Raw genomic sequence first — 19,164 nt, forward strand, 5'->3', positions numbered from 1 at the left:
GGCCTCAAAAATGATCAGTCAAGTATCTCTCTCATACATCCTTTCCCAGTCGCTCCTTCCACATTCTGTGGTATCCTTAGCAAGTTGTGAAATGGTTAGCCAACTGTGCACAGTCGCATAGTCCTCCTTTAGCTATTCCTCCTCAACTAGACCATCTCAGGTTGGGCCACTCCTCTACCACTGAGACTTTCTCATCATCTGGAAAAGTTGGCAATTCCTTGGTTTGACTCTTAAGTCAAACTTAAGGTAAACCCTGACAAAGCAGGATGAGATGGTCTTGCAAGGGTCTCCTTGAATGTCGAACTAATGAGCATGTCATCCAGGTACACTAGGAGGGACTAGAAATTAAGTTGCCTAAAACTTTATCTATCTCACACATGAAGGTGCCAGGAACATTACAGAGCCCAAAGGCATTCTTGTGTATTTGTAAAGCCCTTCAGTGCCTGTTCAGAATATCATGTTTTCAATGTTTTGTTTAGTGATGGATAGCTGCTTATAATTGTGGGCCAAACTGAGATTACAGAAATATTTTGCAGCTTTGAGAACTAGCAGTGCTTGCTCAGTCTTAGGAAGGTATTAAGCATCCTTATAAGTCTTTGCATGAGTGCCTGGTTATTGATGGATCCTTAGTTTTCTATCTTTCTCCTTCACAAGGATTATGGGAGAGGCATATGAACGCTCACAACCAATGGTATCTCCCTCTGAAGACTGCGGGTAGTCCTGGACTCCCTTCCATTGATGAGTTGGGATCTGGTAGTTAGGAATATTTGCTAGATGGTCACCTTTAGTCACAATCTTGTGGTTCACCAGGTCACAGCTCTCAATTTTATCGTTATCTTTACTGAAAGTTGTGTTGTACTTGATGAGAGTAGAAACAAGCTGCCTCCTTTAGGCCTCTTCCAACTCAACATATAGCTTTGAAAAGAAGTTAAAGACATCTCCTGTAGTTGATTCATTAACCATGACACTGGCTGGTTTAAGGATGCCTGTGGGCATTCTTAGTTGGAGTAAACATATTTGTTGCTGAAATGGGCAATCTGCATGGATACGTCAACCTTTTCTCCAACAATGATGAGGCTTTCAGAGTTACACCAAGTGGGAGCTCTACTACATGTGACACTAATGGTCTACCAAAGCTTGACATCAACCAATTGGAGATGGCTGGCATGAGCCTTTAAGAATAATGATGTGAGCAGGTAAAAGAACAGCCCAATTCCCTGCTACTTGAACAGTTCTAGAGTCCTGCATAGACATAGAATATAGGGCAGGATAGCCCATGTGGCCCTTCAAGGCTGCTCTGCTGTTCAATATCATCATGACCGATCATCCAAAACAGTACCCTGTTCCCACTTTCTCCCATACCCTTTAATTACTTTAACCCCAAGAAGTATATCTAACAACTTCTTGAAAACATTCAATGAATTCAGTTAAAACCTCAAACACTTTCTGTGGCAGAGAATTCCACAGGCTCACCACACTATGGTTGAAGAAATCTCTCCTCATTTCAGTCCTAAACGGCTTGCCCTACATTGTTCGACTGTGACTTTAGAATGTGGCCTTACACTGATAGTCCTTGAGCATTTGCCGCAAAATCAAAGACCCTTGTACCCCCATCTGCTGACGTTGTAACGTGCTCCTCATGGCAGTCACCATGCTTTCCAAGGAAGCCGGATACATTTGACGTTAATATGTTTGACCCCAACACCACAGGTATTCTCAACTTCCTTACTTCCATTCTAGGGGTTTGATCAAGTCACAAACTTCCAGAAACCTCAGGCTATGAAAAATATGACAGAGAACAGATAAGGAGAGCACCTAGGCCGCCTCCAGTGCCACAATGATGCCACCCGAAGGCTGCAGGAACAGCACCTCATATTTCGCTTGGGAACCCTGCAGCTCAATGGTCTCAATGTGGACTTCACAAGCTTCAAAATCTCCCTTTCCCGACCTCATCCCAAAACCAGCCCAGCTCGGCCCGCCTCCTTGACCTGTCCGTCTTTGCTCCCAACTATCCGCTTCTCTCACCTCACTGACCTACCCCCACCCCCACCTCCTACCTACCAGCCTGATCTCCACCTTCTTGACCTGTCCGTCTTCCCTCAACTGACCAAGCCCCTTCCCAACTCCCTACCTACACTCACCTTTACTGGCTCCATCCCCGCCTCCTTGACCTGTCTGCCTTCTCTTCACCTATCTGCTCCTTTATCCACCTTCCATCATCGCCTCCCCCCATCTCTCTACTTATTTCAGAGTCCCCTTCCCCTCCCCCATTTCTGAAGAAGGATCTAGGTCCGAAACGTCAGCTTTCCTGCTCCTCTGATGTTGCCTGGCCTGCTGTGTTCATCCAGCTGTACACCTTGTTATCTCAGATTCTCCAGCATCTGCAGTTCCTACTATCTCTCAGGAGAGCTCAATGTAGCCACCTGTGATGAAGAGTCATCTAGACTCAAAACGTTAGCTTGCGCTCTCTCCATGGCTGCTATCTGACCCACTGTGATCTCCAGCATTTGTTGTTTTCAGTGCAGCCATGGTAGAGAATGTCCAACCCTGGTGAATCAGGGACCTGGCAAAGGAAGAGATATCAATCAGTTTACACTCCTCAATACAATTTTTACAGAAAATTTGATGAATAATGGTTGACATCTCAAACTGTATCAATTAGACATGTCATTTCTTTCTTGTCAAATTTCACACTCACTGTAGGGCAAGTCCCTTTAGCTTTACAGAAGACTGAGCTTCATTCTGAAGAAACCTCACTTCCCACCCTTGACTGGCACTCGATGGGAAGCTCAACTGGTTTAGTGTCTGGCGATAAAGCAAGGCTGTTGCAACAGATGGAGTCTCTGTGCCTGACGTCATTGGTGTCTTTGGTTGTTAAGGGCTGTCTCATTTGAAGTGCCCAGCTGTCATAAAGTCACCCATGGGTGAGATTGGCTGTGAGCTTACCATAGAGATAGGACAGCAAGCATTGGATCTGCTTTCTCTGTGCAGTCTAAACATCTGATTCCCTCTGCCAATACCTAAGCCTCTAATAATCCCAAGCAGCTTTGGCTTCCTTCATGGACATTCCAGTTTCAGCTCCTCCATCATTCTCTTCTTCATGGCCAGGTGCCTTTCAACCTTGTGTGCCATGACTTGCTGCCTGTGTTTTGGAATCCTGCTGACTACACCAGAAATGTAACATGAAATATGAACACATGGATGGCTTAACTATCATTAAGTAGTGGTTGTTTGTTCCAATAGCATCAGGTCATTACAAACAAACACGAAAAGAAATTATGTTTAAATGATGGAATCTAGAATAACTGAATTTTATTGGAAAACATAACTGAATAATAGATACAGTAACTATTACTAATTAACTTTCAATATAGTAACACCCCATAAACACACCCCTTGGCAAAAAGGAAAATTCAGAAAAATAGATTTGTCTCACAGGTAACATAGCAGCAGCGAGAAATCCCAGCTTCTAGTTGTAACTGATAGAGGAAAGAGATAACTTCTCCTCCTTCAAGCCCACAACAGCAGCTGCTTAATGCCAAACCCTAAAAACTTAAAAAAAACCTAGAAATCTTGGTCTGTGAGAGTTAGCCACACCCCATTCAGCCTACCTCCATTATTCCAACTATATAAAAAGAACATAAAGTTTCACAAGCTGTTTACTCTAGTGGTTTTGGTAGATTGCTTGGCACCTCTGCCTTACAACCCCTCTTTTTAAAAAAACCAGGACAAAATAACCTCTAAAAGCCACAGCATCGTTGGACCTCCCCCCTTAAAAAAATGAACCATCAATATACAAACATGGCTTCATTTTTAAAAAGCCTTAGTCTTACTCCATTTGCATTATATTGACTCTAAGCATGCAAACATTTACTACTACAGTCTATTTCAGTCTGTCTATTCCTGTGACTGAATGCCTTGGTCTTGCTTCAAGGTCATGACGACGTGTTAGCGATTACATTCTCTCGTCCTGCCACGTGTATAATTTTCAAATTGAATGGTTGCAATGATGAGGTCCATCTAAACAGTCTGGAATTTTTCCTTAAATCTCTCCAAAAACTTTAACGGGTTATGATCAGTTTATACAATTGTCTCAGGCACATTACTGGCAAAATAAATGTTGAAATGTTGCAAAGCCAAAACAAGCTCAAGGTTTCCTTCTCAATCGGAGAATATTTCTGCTGATGATCATTCAGTTTTCTGGGAAATTACCCAAAAGGTATCTCTGTCTTCTTGTAAGAGTACAGCATCATCACCCACATCACCTTGAATGGCTTTGTGTAATTAAGTCTGGCTAACACTGGGGCAGTGATTAACACAGCTTTCAGCCTGTCAAATGCTTTCTGACAATCTTCTGTACACAGAAATTTTGTGCACTTTGTCAATAAGTCAGTCAAAGGAGCAACCATACTGCTAAAATTTGATGCGACCTTCCGATTTAAAAAAAAAACCCTCAATCTGTACTACTGCTCTCTTTGCAGATGGTATGGGAGACTCCCCAATAACCTTTGTTTTCACATCCCATGGGGCTATCTGTCCATTTCCAATAACATTGCCAAGGAATGTGATGTTGGGATTTTGCAAACTCACTCTTTGCCAGGTTTATCACCAAGCCTGCCTAATTCCAATAGATGCTACAAATGTTCCTTCCATGTGTGACTAAAAATCACCCAGACATCGATGTGTGCCACACAGTTGGATAATCCCAAAATGACTTTATTAGTTAGTCTTTGAAATGTGGCTGGTGCATTTTTCATACCAAATGGCATGACTTCAAATTTGTATAGTCCATTTGGTGTCACAAAAACGGAAATTGTCTTCCCTGTTTTGGATAAAGTTTCCTGTCAGTGTCCTCTGAGAAAGTCCAACTTAGAAATATAAGTTGCATATCGCACCTTCTCAAAGCAGTCTTCCCAATGCAGAGTAGGAAGTGAGTCAGACTTTGTAACTGCATTGACTTTGTGCTAGTCCACACATAATCATTGGATACCATCTGGTTTTGGTGCCATTACCAAGGATGAGCTCCAGTCACTGCAATTCACTTTGATTTGTTGTCTTTGAGCATGCGTTCTATCACTTTTTGAACCTGTGCCAACTTCAGAGGGTTAAATCTATAAGGATGTTGCTTATTTGGAAGGCATTTTCTACATCTTCATAATGTGTAATTAGATTAGTTCTTCCCAGCATGTACCCACAAATCTCCCCAAATGATTATAATAACTCTTTCAGGTCATTTCAATTTTCCTCTGAAAGTTTACTCAATAACATATCCCAATTTTTGAGAACTTCCTCATTGTCCAGTTTAATTTGAGGAATGTCTAATTCAGAATCCTCTGAACTTGTTTCTTCACTCTGTATTGTAACCAGTAACACATCCTGCTTTTGCTTTCCTTCCCTATCAAAATGCTTTTTGAGCATATTTACGTGATACACTCTGTGAGATTTCTTTCTATCTGGCGTTCTTATCAAATAATTCACCTCACTCAATATCCTTTTGATTTGATAAGGTCCACGAAACCTTGCTTTTAAAGTTTCACCTACCACTGGGAGTAACACTATTTCCACTAGCAAAATCACAAATTTTTGGTTTCTTTTCTGCTTCCTGTTCCATCACATGCTGTGCTACTTTCAAATCCTATCTAGCCAACTCACCTGCTGTATTTAAATTGATATACAGCTCTTTCCCAAACAACAAAAATGTTCAATGCTTTCTCTTTAAACTGATTTCATTGTGTGAGAGTCTAAAATATTGCTCATACTACCATGTTGCTTATGTATTAAAAGACTGAAGCCATTGATTTTGGTTCCTGCTCTGAACCCATTCCCAAACTTCCGTGTTCATTCCTCTGTCTTGTAACAGTCAAAGAGGAAGCCAACCTGATCAATTGTAGAAACTGCAAAAATAAATAACTTAAAAAAATTGTTCCCAAAGAATCCAATAGAAAAAATAAACAAGACTTCAATTTCTAAAAATGTTACTGTAATAAATAAAACAAAATCAATAAAATTCAAATATTAATTAACAGGCAAATGACTTCAAACAGAGAAGTAATTTTCACTTTAAACTGATAACATAAAAGTTTTACATAACCCTGTGAAGTGTCTATCTTTATAGGCACAGGACAATGAACTAATTAATAAATGTGAATAATTCTGCATTCTAGTGTTTATAATGAATAATTTAAAAGTAAGCAGGGAAGCAGGGAAAACCCAGTCACATGGAGCGCCCATCCTGTGACATGGAGAACCCTGGATGCTTCTTGGGCCCTTGATGAGCAGTGTGGGAAATGTAACATTTCTAGGAACTTGAGATCCAGGTTTAGGAACCTAAAAGATGGCTGGAGTCACTGTGGTGGATGTGTGTCGTATGAGCTACTTGAATAGCTCATTTAAGGAGGTGGTCAGACCACAGGAGCATGCAGGCAGAAAGGGAATGGGTGACTGTGTTGTTCATAAAGATAGGGCATTCAACATCTATAGGAACACACAAGCATTTCTGCAGGTGTTGAGGTGATTCCAAGATGGAATGTTGCCTCACTGGTTCCAGGGTCAAGGATGTCGCCATGCAGGTGAAAGTCACTGTTATGGATAAAGGTGAAGAGCCAGAGGTTATGATCTGCATTGGTATAAATGACAACATAGGTAGAATGCAGAATGAGGCCCCGGAAGCAAAGTTCAGGGATCTGGAAAAGAGATTGAATACAGGATCTCTAGTGCAATAATTTCAGAATTATTCCTAGTACCATGTGCTGGTGAGTATAGAAATAAGTTTGAGTGAACACAAGGCTGGAGAAATTGTGTGGGTGAAAGGGGTTTAGATTTATGGGGCATTGGGACTGTTTCTGAACCAGGCAGAATCTGTAGAGAAGGACCTGTAAAGGAGGACTTTTTTTTAAAAAAAGGAGCCGGAGTAGGCTATTCGATCTCTCAAGCTTATGCTGCCATTCAGCATGATTGTGGCTGATCTGCCTTGTGTTCACTCAAACTTATTTCTATACTCACCAGCACATGGTACTAGGAATAAGTCTGAAATTATTGCACTAGAGATCCTGTATTCAATCTCTTTTCCAGATCCCTGAACTTTGCTTCCGGGGCCGCATTCTGCATTCTACCTATGTTGTCATTTATACCAATGCAGATCATAACCTCTGGCTCTTCATCTTTATCCATAACAGTGACTTTCACCTGCATGGCAACTCCTCTTTTGTGCCAACAAGGTGCAGGGCTGGATGAACACAGCAGGCCAAGCAGCATCCATCATAGCCCTCAACTCCTTAATATTTCAAAAATCTATCTACCTTCTATTTAAAAACTTGAAATCGCCTCCACAACTCTCTGGGGTAAAGAATTTCAGACTATCCCCTGGAAGATGAAATTCCTTTGCATCTCAGAATGCCCAATTATTCTGTAATTATGCCCACTAGTTCAAGATCTCCCCAATAATGGAAACAACTTAACATTTATCCTATCAAGCTATCCTCAAAATCTTGCATGTTTCCATAGTATCACCCCTCATTCCTCTATGCTGTAGTGAATAAATGCCTAACCTATTTAGCCATTTTTGATAAATCAACTTCTTCATCCCAGTAATCAGCCTAATGATTGTTTTTTGGGCTGTTTCCATGGCAGTACATCCTCTTTTTACATATGGGGGTCAAAACTGCGCACTTTACTCAATGTGCAGCCTCACACAACACCATGTACAGTTGTAACAGAACTTCCCTATTTTCAAACTCCAGCCCCTTTGAAAAATTTGATTTGTCTTTTGATTAGTTGCTGCACCTGATGCTAACATTTTGTGTTTAATGCATAAAAACACTCAGATCTCTCTGTGCTGTTCTGTTGTGGAGTCTCGCTTAATTTAAATAACTCATTCCTTTTTGATTCTTCCTACCAATGCCCTCCATTTCTTACATTAAACTCCATTTGCCAAATTTTTGCCGACTCACTCAACCTAGCTATCTCTCCTTGCAGCTTCCTCTGTCCTCGTTGCAAAATGGCCTCGCAAGAATTTTTGTGTCATCGCAAATTTGGGTACATTACACTCTGCTCTCAACTCCTGGTCATTAATATGAACAGTAAATAGTTGAGGGCCTCAGACTGATTTTTGAGGCATTCCACTAGCTATGTATTTCCAACTTGAAAAAGAACCATTAATTTCAACTCGGTCTGCTGTGTGTGAACCAATCCCCATACATGCTAATACATTACCCCCAATACCATCAGCTCCGATCTTGTGCAAAAACCTTTTACAGGGCATATTATCAAATGCCTTCTGGAACTCCAAATACACTGCCTGTTTCCCTTTACCAACTCTGCCTGTTATATTCTCAAAAGAATTCTAGCAAATTTGTCAAATGTGATTTACTTTTCACAAAATCATGTTAAATCTGTTTGATTGTATTAAGCATTGATAGGAGTTGTTTACAGGCCACCAAAGAATTCTAGTAATGTACGGCACAACAAAAATCAGGTAATTAGAACTGCATGTAAAAGGATAATGCAGTAATCCTGGGTCCTTCAATCCACACCAAGTTAATCTAACGTGCATCAGTGTTGTGGAGAGTGAGTTTCCAGAATGTGTACAAGATAGTTCCTTAACACTCTGCTCTGGAAACCATCTAGGGAGGAGGCTATTTTATATTTAGTATTATGCAATGAGAATGGGGTCAGTAAATAAATGGTGAAGTGAGGTAAAGTCGCCTTGGTCCTAGAGGACTATAATTAGAGAGCAGTGATTGGTGATGGTTTTAACCCGAGGGTCACCGCACCTCAGGTGAAATGAGAGATTGAGAAGGAAAGTGTGGGAATTGAACTCAAGCTGTTGGCATCACTCTGCAATGTGAATCAGCCAACTGAGCTAACTGACCCCGGCCAATAAATAACCTTGTTGCAAAAAAATCTTTTAGGGAAGAGTGATCATGAATGTGATTAAAATTTTCAATTCTGTTTGAAAACTGTGTAGTTCAATCCAAAGCTAGGGTCTTAAATCGTATTGCTTTGTGTCTATTTCACAGGTGAAGAAACAAACAATCTCCCAGAAATAATAGATTCAAGGGCTAGTGAGAATGAGGGACTGAAAGAAATCAGTATTAGTTTTTTAAAAAAGTAATATTAGAGCAATTAATGTGACTGAAGTTGACAAATGCTGAGTTAGATGATTGGTCATGATCATATTGAATGGTGGAGCAGGCCTGAACGTCTGGATGGCCTACTCCAGCTTCTATTTTTAATGTTTCTCTGTTTCCATTTATTGGGCTGTCTTCTCTTGTATCAAGAGAAAGGGAAGGTTTGAGTGAGATGAAAGTGGGTGACATGGCAGTTCGTCCTTGTGCAGATGGGGGAAAAGGTGGTGAGGTGTCCCAAGTGATTGAGTAAGCTATGTCAAAGCCATGCAGGATTGATGGTGTGGGTGTTTGAACAGGAGTTTGAGCAAATGAGGGAAAATGTTGCAGGCAGCAGTGAGAATGAACCTTGGAGGAAGAGGCAGCGTTGCAGAGATAACGTGAGTGTTAGGTAGCACAAAGAAGACTATGGCACTTACTCTGATGCAGTGGAGGTCATTGATCTTTTATGGCACTAATGGTCATTCGTTAGCACCTGTGAAGATGGCATTGACCCGAGTGGTGACCTTGGACTAGGCTGCCAGGGCTTGGTGATGTGGCCTCCTCTTCTAGTCTTCTGGGAAGAGGTATCTTTTTCTTTGCATCATCCCCCTTAGTCACGACCTCCAGGTTCCTCTCAGCAAGTTGCAATGCCATTCTTTGCTTATTCCGGCACCTTCTGGAAAGATCCTGAACCAAGCAGGGCAACTTTCAGAATGTCTGTGCTCGTTCAGGTGCACAGCAACCTCTTAAAGATGGCGTGGACTTGAGATGTCAATCTTTCAGCAGATAACCATTGGATAGTGAGTTGATATGGGAACAGTGTTCTAATTGAACATGACAAGATAAAGGCATGGGAGGTAGTTAATGAGGTGAGTTTGTTAAGATATGACAAGTGCTGGGCTTTGTGGCAAAAAATCCTTCCATGAAACTCAATTCAACTATCACTTAGCCAGAAAAATGTAAGATTTAGCTCATTCTGTCTAATTCTGGACACTGCAGTTTAAGAATGATGTGGTGAGAGTTTGGAAAAGATTTTGAAGAATGGTTCCAACAATTAAGTATTCAGATTTAGTCACAGGTGAACCTGGGATTGTCCTCCTTGGAAAAGCGAAGATTGAGTGGAGATTTGGTGGAAGCTTTCAAAATCATGATCTAAACAGAGTGGATAAAGAGAAAATTGTTCCCTTCATTGGAAGGAACCAGAGGACCAGGAAACTTAAGTTGAAGTTCGTTGGCAAAGAAGCAACAATGGCGGAAGGAAAACCATTGTACACAGCAAATGGTTTGGATCAAGAATATAATACTTGACATGGTGGTGAAGGCAAATAAGATTTTGGTTTTGATAAGGGGATAAGTTAAGTACCCTACGAGAAGTAATTTGCAATGCTGTGGGAAAGGGATAAGTTGGATTAATCTTGCAGGGAGCTAATGCAAACACCATGGGCTGAATGGCTTCTGCCTGTGCTGTAATCATTCTATGATTTCACTAATTTGAAAGTAATGTCTTTCCACTTATCCCATTGCTCCAGCGGAAAAAAAGAATACTGGCATATGAGAAGTGTACTTGCTTACATGAGGAAATGTAACCTAGCATGAGTTTGTGCTTTTAAATGAGATGAGAAAATAGAGGAGAATCTTTTTGCTGAGATGCACTCCAATCCAACATATAGATCATGCAGGAACAAATTTCCTTCTTGTGTCCTGTGGCCTACATGGATCTTGAAGAACTGTATATGTACAATGCAGTGTGCAGCCACAACTCACATATGTAGTTGCGTATAAATAAAATATGTGATATGTTTTTTTTTCCAGTATTGTTACTACAACAGGGGCAGAATTTGATCTTCGGACACTGCGTGCAGTTCGAGTCCTTCGACCCTTGAAATTGGTTTCTGGAATTCCAAGTAGGTATTACAACCACTTTAGAATAATTATTTTAAAGATAGAATAATTCTTGAAATATTTGTGGTACATTTGATACTTCTATTCTAAAATGATGAATTACAAAGTGGTAGAATGTGGCCTTGAGCCTTAAGTTAGTAAATATCTTGTGTCAAATCTCTGGTTCTTAAAGCTGACAGAAGTTCCAAATTTTGTATCCAGACAGGCGGAAAGTGATCTGGAAATTTACTTTTCAATGCCAACTTCATTCAAGCTTCATGCCAGCTTATGTTGTGGGGGAGAATCCATGACAAGAGAAGCCAACACCATAGTTTAGAGTTCAGAAGAGCAAATACAGGTTGCAAAATGAAAGCATAGATTCTTCACCTCTTAAATTTAAGTTGGATCCCAGTGATGTTATAGGAATTTGACATAAAGTGTGTAAAGATGGACCTTGTCAGCTTTGGGTGACCAGCATTTTAACATTGTTGATGGTGGCTTTCCAGCACTTAAACTGGATGCTTTTACCTGCTCACCTGCAGAAAGTATTCCATTTTCCAGAAGTGGTGTGCCAAATCTTAGTGAGTAGAACTATCATGTAAAATGTTTAAAATAGTAGATGTAAGCTATTTATTAGGGATGATTAACAAAAAAAATCTGAGCTAATTGGTCTTATTTTATGTTTCAGGTTTACAAGTTGTGCTTAAGTCCATCATGAAGGCAATGATCCCCCTGCTTCAGATTGGATTGCTACTTTTCTTCGCCATTCTCATGTTTGCAATCATTGGATTAGAATTTTACATGGGAAAATTTCATAAAGCGTGCTTTGATAGCAACAGTACGTTCTTGCGTGTGGAAGTTTGGATGAGGCTGCAATTTGTTCTAGAGTTTTGTCATTAGAATAAAACACAGATTGTCATCAGGTTAACCTGTGAATCCTGGGGTTAAATTACAGCCATACTCTCATGTTCTGTTATTTGCATTCTCTAATGTGTTTACTTGAGTGCTAACGAGAGTTAAATGAACAGCTAATGTGATACTGAACGATAAATAGTAGAAATGCATCAGTTTTGTTTCTTGGTTTTCTGATCCCAGGCAAGGTAAGAGCACTTATACATGCTACAAAGTACTCATTTGTCACAGAAGGGAATACCATCAGCTGCTTTTTTCCTCAAACAGTACTTGGTGATCCCTACTGGAAAACGAGCCTGTTTAGAATAGGACAGGAACTAGCTTGGCCACAAGAGCCCTTATAGATAACTGACCACATTAATCCTGTCTAGACTCATATATGAGAAATAGGCTACCTTTATAGAATCATAGAGGCTTGCCAGCATATGTAGCTTGTATTCCCATAAGACTCCATACTTTCAGGAAAGGAAGTGAAATAACTTAAATGTAGTGGTTGGTAAGAGGGATACAGTTATTTTAGAGGTGGATTAATCTAGTTCTGTAATTCTTTTCTTTCTTGGAAGCCCTGATATATTGCATTTTATACATTTTTGACAAGTATAGGTATAAATAAATAGATAAATAATTCTTCTATCCATGCCAAGCATCTTACACCAAGCTTACGCTATAACTAATGCAGATTATGCAGAATAAGAAGAAAGCAAGTAAGGCTAGCTACCTGCTTGGGAAAGCTAAACAAAGATAATTGCACTGCTGTCTCTAGTGATCTGTTTTAACAATCCATAGAAATGCAGCTTAGTCTAAAGCCTTTCTTGTTCAAACAGTATCTTGTACTGAAGATTAGATCCCCTTAATTAATTAGTCTTTAATGTGTTTTTCAACTTGCTTGTACATCACTGCCTTTCCTATTTGCACTGGACCTTTTGTTCAATTGACAGTTATTGAATTTGTTGATCAGATTCCATGTGTAGCACCTTCTAAGTAATCCAATATTTTATAAATAAATGAGAAGGCACGTTTAGATTTTCTCCCATAAATTGCTCCTGGATGTTCTTTATTCCATATAAAAATCATCTGAAACCTTTTACTCAGATTCCAGTCAACATTTACTCTCAGGTTTCTGAAATTCAATACAGATTCCATCTAAACTCTGGTCTGCAATTCAGTGCAATGTGTTCATTATAAGTTTGAACCTCCCAATGAAACTGGAGTTTGTAACTCAACGCTGATGCTTTCTAATGCATGCGTATATGTGGACATTTTTTAGATTAGATTTGATAGTCACCCATATTTGAATATTTTATCTGTATTCACTGTCTGAACTCATGCATGATGTTTGGTGTCGGTGGTGGGTGCCAGAGTACTGTATGTGTTCAAGAGCCTGTATTCAGCAAACAAACAGCACATCTGAAAGCGAAGATCAGAAAAAGATGGGAGAAAATAATTAATGAATTTGTTAATACTAATTTGGTCAACTTTCAATAGTTTCAGCATTCTGAACTCAGTGCTGAAGTGAAGTGTACTCAAACATAAGTGTATTTACTGCGCTGGAAGAATTAATCTTTTGCCCCATGGACCTGGGGTCCATTCTTGCCTCTCTCTAATAACTGGAGAGGCCTCTTAAGTGCTCTTTTATAATCAACCTTTAAAATCAGGGAGCCCTTACAGTGTGGAAGCAGGCCATTTGGCCCATTGGGTTCACACCAACCCTCCAAAGAGCATCCCACCCAGACCCACCCCCCCTACCCTAGCCCTATAACCCTACATTTCCCATGGCAAATCCACCTAGTTGCACATCCCTGGACACTATGGGTAGGCGATGGCCTAGTGATATTATTGCTAAACTATTAATCCAGAAACCCAGCTGATGTTCTGAAGACCGGGGTTCGAAACCCACCACGGCAGATGGTGGAATTGGAATTTAAAAAAACATCTGGAATTAAGAATCTGCTGATTGTTGGAAAAACCAATCTGGTTCACTAATGTCCTTCAGGGGAGGAAATCCGCTACCCTCACCTGGTCTGGCCTACATGTGACTCCAGACCCACAGCAACGTGGTTGACTCTCAACTGCCCTCTGAAATGGCCTAGCAAGCCGCTCAGTTGTACCAATCGCTACAAAGACTCAAAGAAATGAAACTGGATGGATCACCTGGCATCGACCTAAGCACCGGAAAGACAACGGCAGAAACAGCCGTGTCAACCCTGCAAAGTCCTCCTCACTAACATCTGGGGGTTGGTGCCAAAATTAGGAGAGCTGTCTCACAGACTAGTCAAGCAACAGCCTGACATAATCATAGTCACAGAATCATACCTTACCGACAATGTCCCAGACACCACCATCACCATCCCTGGATATGTCCCGTCTCACCGGCAGGGCAGACCCAGCAGAGGGGGTGGCACAGTGGGATACAGTCAGGAGGGTGTTTCTCCAGGAGTCCTCAACATTGACTCCAGACCCTGTGAAGTCTCATGGCTTCAAGTTAAACATGGGCAAGGAAACCGCCTGCTGATTACCACATACCGTCCTCCCTCAGCTGATGAATCAGTGCTCCTCAATGTTGAACAACACTTAGAGGAAGCACTGAGGATGGCAAGAGCACAAAACGTTCTCTGGGTGGGGGATTTCAATGTCCACCACCAAGAGTGGCTCGGCAGCAGTAATACTGATCGAGCTGGTCGGGTCCTAAAGGACAGAGCTGCTAGACTGGGTCTGCGGCAGGTGATGAGGGAACCAACAAGAGGGAAAAACATACTTGACCTCATCCTTACCAATCTGCCAGCTGCAGCTGTCCATGACAGTGTTGGTAAGAGTGACCATCGCACAGTCCTTGTGGAGACGAAGTCCCGCCTTCACATTGAGAACAACCTGCATCGTGTTGTGTGGCACTATCACCGTGCTAAATGAGACAGACTTCGCACAGATCTAGCAACTCAAGACTGGGCATCGATGAGGCATTGTGGGCCATCAACAGCAACAGAATTGTACTCCCAACACAATTTGTAACCTCATGGCCCGGTATATCCTCCACTCAACCATTACCATCAAGCCAGGGGATCAACCCTGGTTCAATGAAGCGTGCAGGAGGGCATGCCAGGAGTAGCACCAGGCATACCTGAAGATGAGGTATCAACCTGGTGAAGCCACCAAACAGGACTACTTGCACGCCAAACAGCGAAAGCAGCAAGTGATAGACAGAGCTAAGCGATCCCACAACCAATGGATCAGATCTAAGCTCTGCAGTCCTGCCACACCCAGTTGTGAATGGTGGGGGACAATTAAGTAACTCACTGGAGGAGGAGGCTCCACAAATATCCCCATCCTCAAAGATGGAAGAGCCCAGCACATCAGTGCAAAAGGTAAGGCTGAAGCATTTGCAGCAATCTTCAGCCAGAAGTGCTGAGTGGATGATCCATCTCGGCCTCCTCCAGTGGTCCCCAGCATTACAGATACCAGTCTTCAGCCAATTCGATTCACTCCACGTGATATCAAGAAATGGTTGGAGACACTGGATACTGCAAAGGCTACGGGCCCTGACAACATTTCGGCAATAGTACTGAAGACTTGTGCTCCAGAACTTGCTGCTCCCCTAGCCACGCTGTTCCAGTACAGTTACAACACTGGTATCTATCCAGCAATGTGGAAAATTGCCCAAGTATGTCCTGTACGCAAAAAGCAGGACAAATCCAACCAGGCCAAGTACCACCCCATCCATCTTCTCTCGATCATCAATAAAGTGATGGAAGATGTCATCAACAGCGCTATCAAGCAGCACCTGCTCAGCAATAACCTGCTCAGTGACACCCAGTTTGGGTTCTGTCAGGGCCACTCAACTCCTGACCTCATTACAGCCTTGGTTCAAACATGGACAAAAGAGCTGAATTCCAGAGGTGAGGTGAGAGTGACAGCCCTTGATATCAAGGCTGCATTCGACTGAGTGTGGCATCAAGGAGCCTTAGCAAAACTGGAATCAGTGGGTATCGGGGGCAATCTCTCCGGTGGTTGGAGTCGTACCTGACACATAGGAAGATGGTCGTGGTTGTGGGAGGTCAATCATCTCAGCTCCAGGACATCTCTGCAGGAGTTCCTCAGCGTAGTGTCCTAGGCCCAACCATCTTCAGCTGCTTCATCAATGACCTTCCCTCCATCATAAGGTCAGAAGTGGGGATGTTCTCCAATGATTGCACAGTGTTCAGACCCATTTGTGACTCCTCAGATACTGAAGCAGTCCATGTTCAAATGCAACAAGATCTGGATAATATCCAGGCTTGGGCTGACAAGTGGCAAGTAACATTCGCGCCACAAAAATGCCAGGCTATGACCATCACCAATAAGAGACAATCTAACCACCGTCCCTTGACATTCAATGGTGTTACCATCACTGAATCCCCCACTATCAACATCCTGGGGGTTACCATTGACTGGAAACTCAACTGGACACACCACATTAACACATTGGCTACAAGAGCAGGCCAGAAGCTGGGAATACTGCAGTGAGTAGCTCACCTCCTGACTCCTCAAAGCCTGTCCACCATCTACAAGGCATAAGTCAGGAGTGTGATGGAATACTCCCCACTTGCCTGGATGAGTGCAGACCCAACAACACTCAAGAAGCTTGACACCATCCAGGACAAAGCAGCCCGCTTGATTGGCACCACATCCACAAACATCCACTCCCTCCACCACCGACGCTCAGTAGCAGCAGTGTGTACCATCTACAAGATGCACTGCAGAAATTCACCAAAGATCCTCAGACAGCATCTTCCAAACCAACAACCACCTCCATCTAGAAGGACAAGGGCAGCAGATATCTGGGAACACCACCACCTCCAAGTTCCCCTCCTAGCCACTCACCATCCTGACTTGGAAATATATCGCCGTTTCTTCACTGTCGCTGGCTTAAAATCCTGGAATTCCCTCTCTAAGGGCATTGTATGGGTCAACCCACAGCAGGTGGACTGCAGCGGTTCAAGAAGGCAGCTCACCAGCACCGTCTCAAGGGCAACTAGGGATGGGCAAGAAATGCTGGCCAGCCAGCGACACCCACATCCCACAAAATGAATGGAAAAAAAATACCTAACCTGCACATCTTTGGACTGTGGGAAGAAACCTACACAGACACAGGGAGAATGTGCAAAGCCCACACAGACAGTTGCATGAGGGTGGAATTGAAACTGGGTCCTTGGTGCTTTGGGGCAGCAGTGCTAACCACCATGTCACCCCAGGGTAATCCATATTGCTGTAGGTTAGAAATTAGTTGTTGCAAGAAGATCAGCTTTATATTGTAGTTCAAGCTTTTTCCTGTAATTTTGTGACGTACAGATAGTCAGGTGGACCAGAAAGCCATTACGTAGTGTGTTCCTTTTCAGTAATCAGTGTGAGTAATGAATACAATTAATCAGTGTAAGTATTTTATCTTTGAGAGTTGTGCTGGTTTATGTACAAAACAATAGAGAGTGAAGTCTCATTGCCGGACTGAAACATAATACAGAAGAAAATAGTTTTTATTATTACTTCATGGGATGTGGGTGTCCCTGGCTATGCGTGCATTTATTGCACTTCCCTAATTGCTCAGAGGACCATTAACCATACTGTTGGGTCTGGAGTCACATGTAGGCCAGATCAGGTAAGGACATATCCCTAAACGACATTGATGAATCAGATGGCTTTTTACAATGCTGACAATAGTTTCATGGCTGCCATTAGGCCAGCTCTCTATTCCAGTTTTTTTTTAATTGAATTCAAATTTAACTATCTAGCATAGTGCAATTTTAACTCATTAGCCTGGAGTTCTGGATTGCAGGTCCAGTGATATTATAACTTTGCCAACACCTCCCCATCAACTTTCTACTCAGAACACTTCTGCCAGTCTCCCAGTTCTTCTTGGTCCATCAAATCCCCTCTTCACCTGTTACATTGTGCACAGCACAGCAAATTAGGATTATGCAGCACAGTCTTTTTGGACTATACTGCAAGGCTTTCATCAGACTAATCCAAGCATTAGAATCTCATTCTCACCAGGTTTATCATCTGCTCCACAATGGTTCTGGTTGAAGAATGGACAGCACAGTGGTTTTGGGTTAGAATTACTAGCCCAAAGATAATACCACTATGGCACTGTCTTCCAATATACAGTGTCATATTTAGAAGTTAAAAGTGATTTTTTATTTAAAAAAACTTATATTTATAACTGAGGAGGTTTGAAATTTATTTTCTTATATATTCCCTTTCAAACCAGGCATTTCTACTGTATCATCCCACCAAATGCTCTGCTTGTGAAGTCAAATGTTTAAGTGTCTTGCAAACTCTCTTTTAGGGTAAATCAAAAAAACGTTTATTCAAACATTCAACCTGGGGGATAAATCATAACACGTATATATACACACACACATGCACGCACACAGACACACACACCACACACGCACGCACACACAGACACACAGACACACACACCACACACACACAGACACACACACACACAGACACACACACACACACACACAAGCATACAAGGAAGAAAAGAGAAAAGGAAAATAACGTAAAATTTCAGATTACTTAAAAATCATGTAAATTAGTGTCAGTATCTTTGATTTTTAAGTCAACATCCAATAAAGGATTGTAGTTTGCTTGTTAGGCAGCATTCCTTTTTGTAAGTTCTTGGATGCAGGTTGTTAGCATTTGAAAGAATAGCAATATAGTTTTTGCTGACTGGGAAATTAGTTCACTTTTCAAGCAAAATGCAGGCATCTTTCCAGAAGTCAGACTTTTGAGAGAGATTGAGACTCGAGGAGGCATTAGCTAAACTAAGTTCGGAGATAGTAGGAACTGCCGATGCTGGAGTCTGAAATAACAAGTTGTGGAGTTGGATGAACACAGCAGGCCAGGCAGCATCAGAGGAGCGAGAAAGCTGACATTTCTGGACCCTTCTTCAGAAAAGAGGTTCAGAAAAAGGTAGCATCCAGCTCCACACCTTGTTAGCTAAACTAAGTTGCTTGGTTGTTTTCTCTTCTGGTGTTAAAAGAAGACTACAGGAAAAAACAATGTTAAAGCTGTTCAAAAACAGGTGTTTCAGTCATGTGAATAGAGCCCCCGGTTGAGGATATCAGCTAATGAGGTGGTTTTGATGTCACTTGTTAAAAAATATTGTGTGATTTAGGAGATGATGGCACAGATCATTAGCAGCAACACATGAGTAATACATTTCAATGGTTTCCTTTGTCCCAAACTGGCTGAGTGTAAACATAGATAATAGTGTGGAGCTGGA

The 19,164-nt window shown here is 41.8% G+C and overlaps 1 protein-coding gene across 1 annotated transcript in view; it reads left to right on the forward strand.

Annotated features, from left to right (window-relative positions):
* The window catches only part of LOC109912552 (voltage-dependent P/Q-type calcium channel subunit alpha-1A-like), a 547,201-nt gene that overhangs the window by 193,865 nt on the left and 334,172 nt on the right, over nucleotides 1-19,164 (forward strand). Inside the window, exons 4-6 of the mRNA XM_048617794.1 lie at nucleotides 10,920-11,011; nucleotides 11,677-11,826; nucleotides 14,575-14,577. Of these exons, the coding sequence (XP_048473751.1) occupies nucleotides 10,920-11,011; nucleotides 11,677-11,826; nucleotides 14,575-14,577 (245 nt within the window). The remainder of the gene's footprint in view (nucleotides 1-10,919; nucleotides 11,012-11,676; nucleotides 11,827-14,574; nucleotides 14,578-19,164) is intronic.

Source organism: Rhincodon typus, chromosome 38, assembly GCF_021869965.1.
Source record: "Rhincodon typus isolate 14 chromosome 38, sRhiTyp1.1, whole genome shotgun sequence".
Taxonomy (NCBI): Eukaryota; Metazoa; Chordata; class Chondrichthyes; order Orectolobiformes; family Rhincodontidae; genus Rhincodon; species Rhincodon typus.